Source organism: Vipera berus (assembly GCF_964194415.1).
Source record: "Vipera berus genome assembly, chromosome: 13".
NCBI classification, from domain to species: Eukaryota; Metazoa; Chordata; class Lepidosauria; order Squamata; family Viperidae; genus Vipera; species Vipera berus.
In genome coordinates, this window is record NC_138216.1 from 7,748,021 (window position 1) to 7,754,020 (window position 6,000).

The following is a 6,000-nucleotide window of genomic DNA, read 5'->3' on the forward strand; positions in this document are numbered from 1 at the left end:
ATTTTTTGTCAATAAAATACTGAATTCTATTCTGTTGTCCCTTTCTTTGGCGGGAAACCTGGAGAAAAGCTGGTTTTCAAAAGAGTAACACAGTAAAAACAATGTATTCGTAATCAGTCTACGATGCTACTGTATCAATAAAAATAGACCAAGCCAGAGATCTTGACGATCTGAATAATTCTAATTTTATGCTAGCAAAGAAGTGGAAATGAACCAATGTCTACAAACGTGATTATCATTCAAAGCCAAACCATGCTAAAATCTTTTATTACAGAGACTCAGCACCCTGGAGTTTTATTTCTTTTCCACCAATTTAAGTCATAAGCTGCAAATGCCTAGTTGGGGAGGGATGACAGCTCAGTGGAAACTGTATACACTTTGAAGATAAAATGCTCCAATACGTTTTTGATTTTAAAAAGAATCTAGTAGCAGATGATGTGAAAAATCCTTTGGCTGTGTCCCAGAAAGCCATATTACTGTTTAAACAATATGCTGCTAAATAGGCAAAAGTCCTAGACTCATTCTAAATGTGACCTCTCTCAAACGTCGGTGGCAATCAGTTTCACAAACTAACAAGTATTAATAAGCTTTTTTTTCTTGGTGTGTGTGTGTGTGTGTGTGTATTTAATTTCTAAGTGGAATATTTGGTGTCTCTAGCTAGACCAAGTAGTAGAAAAGCCCTACTTTTCACTGGACATCTCTGAGAATGCTGCAACTCAACCCAGTAATTAACATTACTTTTAATAGGTACAATGACTGTACGGAATGTTAAGATTGTTCCAGGTTTGTTTAATCATGGTTTGCCGAAATGTGTGAAATTTATGAAGCCAAGCTAAAATCAAACAAATTATATCCAGGCTTAAAATCTACTCTATCCTGACTGTAGAGGTCATATAGGTAACCGGGTTTCCCAACCTAAACCATTTCCAGGTTGAAGTGCACGGATTTCAGCTCCCAGAATTCCCCAAGAAGCATATTTGGAGCTTGCTTCGATTGGAAGACTCTGCTATACAGCCACTGAGGTGAATACAGATATGTATAGTATGCACGGATTAACAGATTCTCTTTCCCCGTCAATAATTTCAGGAATTCAATGTTTGTAATAGATATACACACGTTTGTGTAGAGGGCAAAGGAAATGGATTTGAAGGATAAAAGGACAACCAAGCGAAGTAAAAGTTGCTTGACTTGGGGCCAAGAAAGTAATTTGAGAAAACATCTCAAGACACACAAAGAAAAACAGGAGGGGAAAAGCACACCAAAGTGTTGGTTTCTTTTCTGATCCGGTAGTTTGACGGAAGGAGAAATCCTAGAAAAATTCAATCAAGGAAGCAGGAAAATTCAGAACAATTCAGGACAATTTTATGTGTATTTCTATGGATTTTAGGGAGATGCGTGTCTCACACCCCTCTTCTACCACAACTTCACTTATTTCTCCTACCATTCTCACAACCGCCCATCACAAAATTGCAAAAATTAACAAATAAAAACCTGTTTGGCAAACCACAGGTTCATATTTCCCACCGTGCCGTAGTTCATGTTCACCGTGGTTCACTGAGTCATAATGGTTGCACAGGCACATGGCACTAAGCCATAATTGATAGGTTCACAAATATAAACTAGACGAAAACCAAAATATCCAGACTATTTGTGCTGAGCCTGAAGTGTGTACCCAGGTAACATAAAAACACAATCCAGCTCATTCTTTCTCTGTACTTCTGTAGTACCCGTAATATTGTAACAACCAACCATTTCTTTCCTAATCTTAGGACCTAGAGACTTGGCCCAGACAAAAAGCATCAAATGTCTCTTAATTGTCTTTATCCAGAGAAGCAGCCAGCTATCTTAACATGGTTCTTTGAAATCAGCACAACTTCAATAACACAAGCCTACACACATGCCCATACAGAAGGTAAACCCCACTGGTTTTGACTTTGCCTGGATCATGATTATAATATTTTGGGAGCTTACCCCACATAAAGCAAGATCACAGTCATAAAAAATATACCGAAAGTTGTTGAGAATGAGAAATTGGATTTGTTTCTAATTTGGGCGCGCCAGACCTTTGGAACCGTTTACTGGTGGAGCTCCGGATGGCTCCCGACCTTCGCTCCTTCCGACGTGACCTAAAAACATATTTATTTGAACAAGCCGGCCTGGTCTGACGGGTTTAGGGGTATTTTAACATTTTGTATTAATCTATTTAATTGGGCTATTGTATTTAATATTTCTTTTAATTTTTATATATTGTATTTTATTGCATTGCCCTGTACACCGCCCTGAGTCCTTCGGGAGAAGGGCGGTATAAAAATTAAATTATTATTATTATTATTATTAAAGGAACTGTATTAATACACTTGCAATTCAGTGGTTGTCAGAGTGTGTTAGCCACAAAAGTGTTTTTACAGAAACGGGGATGTAATTATTTGGGAGCTCTCGTTTCTGTTCCAATGCACAGCTGCCCATCTCAGTCCAAGCCACACCATGGGTAGAAATACAACAGGAAATCAGACCTCCCTGCTGACTTGAATCAAAAGACACATCCAAGAAAGATGAACCGTGAAAAATGCAAATAAAAAGATCCATCCTGACAGCACTATCTTCAACATTAAAACTCCTGGCCTCCCATCACAGCCAAGACATCATCCATAAAGCGACATTTTAAAATAATGAAATCAAAACCACACTCCGGTCTACAAAACTGCAGGACGCAACTGGAGGACTTTAGAAGATAAACATGACGTACGAAAGCAATTTAGAGGTTCTCGGAAGTCCCAAATATATTCACTCACCAAAGCCAGACGTGTCTATTGCCTAACCACAGTTTTGTAGAAAATAACACTCTGATGAAGATTGCATGGCCTATGAAAACTGAAACCGTTGCTTGCAATGAACAAGCAGTGCCTGAACTCACTTAACATATTAAGCAGAACACGCTAAATGAATCGGGTCACTGGGTGAACTGAATTCAGTCTTGTAGCTCCATTTTGGTTTTTGTTCTCAACAAGAAAATCTAAGTTGCTGGAACGGTTGGATTCACACAGCACTTCACGTAATTTAGCGGGGCCAAGAAATCCTTGCAGATCAAGTGCATCTACTAAGTTATTCAGATGTGCTTTCTGGCCATCTGCCACCACCAAAGAAAGCCCTTTTTGTATTTTTGGTTCTTCCTATGTTTACAAATGTATCTTTTTATTCCCTGCAACGATTGAAAGTATATTTTTTTGCTGGCATTTTTATCAGCCCCAACACGTTCTTTTCACTAGGCTAAGAAAGGCACGGATGGTCCCTCCAAATGCTAAGTGGAAGAAAAGGCAGTTGCTAGGAAGCAAGCTAAACTTTTGAAATTGAAAGTCTAGAGAAGAGGGGGAAGAGAGAGCATATTTTCAAAAATTGGGACAGATAAAAACGTATTTTACCAAAGACTAGCTGGGTGACTTTCTGATGTCCTCCGAAGATAAATTATTAAGTTTTGAGACAGGAATTAATACAGGGACAAGCCAATCTATTTGGTTGGCTGCCAAGAGGGATGGAAAAGGCATTTGGATGAATGCCGCCACAATATACCAGCAGTTCCCACATCTAGCAACCTCTAATTTTGATTTTTTAAGGCTTTTTTTTTAATCCCACTATTATTATTTTTTATAACTAACCGAAGGTGGTGAAGATACATGATACTTCTTCCTCCTCCTATTTTTCCCACCACAACTTTGTGAGGTGGGTTGAGAAGAGAGAGACTGGATGGCCCAAGGTCACTGAGCTAGGCTTCATGCCTAAAGCAGCACTAGAATTCACGGTCTCCTGGTGCTTGGTCCAACATCACCATACCTAAAGTGGGAGTAGAACTCACCAACTCCTGGTGATTGGCCCAAAGTCATCCAACTAGCTTTCATGTGTACGGCAGGCGGGCATTAGAGCTCATGGTCTCCTGATGATTGGCCCAAAGTCACCCCGGCCAATTTTCATGCCTAAGGCGGCACTAGAATTCACCGTCTCCTGGTTTCTAACCTGGTCCCTTAACTACCAGCCCAAAGGAGCTCTCAGACTGTTGGATGACAGCTCCCATTATCCTGAGCCAATCAGCTCATCAAGGTTGATGATGAGAATGAGAAGCAGAAACTTCTGAAAGACGACTGACCTGCTGGAGCTAGGAAAAAGGGATGGCTGACCCAGAACCGTTACGTTTGATGGGGTTGGGGCAGGGCTAGGCAACCTTGGCTCTTTTATGACTCGTGGACTTCAACTCCCAGAATTCCAGAGCCAGCCACGCTGAGGGGAAAGGGAGAGGTTTCCAAGCTGAGCCAGGCTGGCTCAGGAATTCTGGGAGTTGAAGTCCACGAGTCATGAGGGGGCCATAGTTCCCCCATGCTGGCTCAGGAATTCTGGGAGTTGAAGTCCACCAGTCATAAAAGAGCCGAGATTGCCTACCCCTGGCCTAGGCCTAGGCCGCTTTATGACTCGTGGACTTCAACTTCCAGAATTCCTGAGCCAGCCACGCTGAGAGGAAAGGAAGAGGTTTCCAAGCTGAGCCAGGCTGGCTCAGGAATTCTGGGAGTTGAAGTCCACGAGTCATGAAAGAGCCAAGGTTCCCTACCCCTGGCCTAGGCCTAGGCCGCTTTATGACTCGTGGACTTCAACTTCCAGAATTCCTGAGCCAGCCACGCTGAGAGGAAAGGAAGAGGTTTCCAAGCTGAGCCAGGCTGGCTCAGGAATTCTGGGAGTTGAAGTCCACGAGTCATGAGGGGGCCATAGTTCCCCCATGCTGGCTCAGGAATTCTGGGAGTTGAAGTCCACCAGTCATAAAAGAGCCGAGATTGCCTACCCCTGGCCTAGGCCTAGGCCGCTTTATGACTCGTGGACTTCAACTTCCAGAATTCCTGAGCCAGCCACGCTGAGGGGAAAGGGAGAGGTTTCCAAGCTGAGCCATGCTGGCTCAGGAATTCTGGGAGTTGAAGTCCACGAGTCATAAAAGAGCCAAGGTTGCCTACCCCTGGGTTGGGGGGGTGGGAAAGGGATGGGGAAAACAAATTATCCCCACTATGCCATTTATTCATTGGAAGCCAACTTCCTCTCCCTCCCCCATAAATCAAGGAAGATTTCCCAGCCACCCTCTTCTCCTCTTTGCCCTTCCAGGAAAGCCAATTCACAACCCATGTGTGGTGTAGTTGGTTCACATGGTGTGGTAGGATGGAGGGTTTGTTGTCACTGTGTGTTGGGGGGAGAGAGCGGGGGGGGGGGAAGGCTCAGCTAATCTCAATGTACACATGTTGTACTTTGACAATAAAGGTTTATTATTTATTATTATTCGAGCTCCAAGATGCCTCCAGATTTAGGTCACCTCACCCAATGCTTTTTCTAAGCCTGCTTTCATATTTTATTTTTATTTTTTTTAGATTTTTGTTTTTTTCATCCGCCCTAAGAGAAACAGCAGCCAGAGCTCTCTGTCAGACACAAGCCAGGCTTGAAAACAGCCCAACAGCTGGGAGCTTCTTCCCCCCTTGGGCCCTGGGTGCAAAGATTATGGAAAGCTCAGAGCACAATAAAGCAGCCCTGCTTCTCTTTCCACAGAAGAAGCCGCTACTGCCTTGGAGGGGCTCGGATCCGATGACAAGGATGGATGGATGGATGGACGGATGGATGGAGGGATGCTCGGATGCTCAGCTGCAAGGCAGGGGAAGCCCCGCGGCCGGAGAGGCCTGGTAGCCTTCCCACCACCCACCCCACCCCGACCCCCGTTCCGGCGGCCAAGTTCGGGCATTCCGGCTGGCCCTCGGGGTGGGGGGGTGGGGGAAGGCTGGGGAGGGAGGGAGGAAGGAAGGAAGGGGGGGGGGTTTCTGGCCCGTCCGGCTCACCTCCTCGGCCTGCTTGCGCAGCGCTTTCTCCCGCTCGTACTGGGTGAGCAGCTGCTCGTTGTCCTCCCGCAGCAGCTCCAGCTCCACCTCGTGCTCCTGGTTGTCGGTCAGCACCGAGTCGAGGTTCTCCAGCACCGTCACCACCAGC

The 6,000-nt window shown here is 44.6% G+C and overlaps 1 protein-coding gene across 1 annotated transcript in view; it reads right to left on the minus strand.

Moving 5' to 3' along the window:
- The window catches only part of MAPK8IP3 (mitogen-activated protein kinase 8 interacting protein 3), a gene marked incomplete at both ends in the record, with an annotated part of 58,694 nt that overhangs the window by 52,524 nt on the left and 170 nt on the right, over window positions 1-6,000 (minus strand). The window contains one exon of the mRNA XM_081338191.1: window positions 5,853-6,000. This exon is cut by the window's right edge and continues 170 nt beyond it. Coding sequence (XP_081194317.1) covers window positions 5,853-6,000 — 148 coding nt within the window. The remainder of the gene's footprint in view (window positions 1-5,852) is intronic.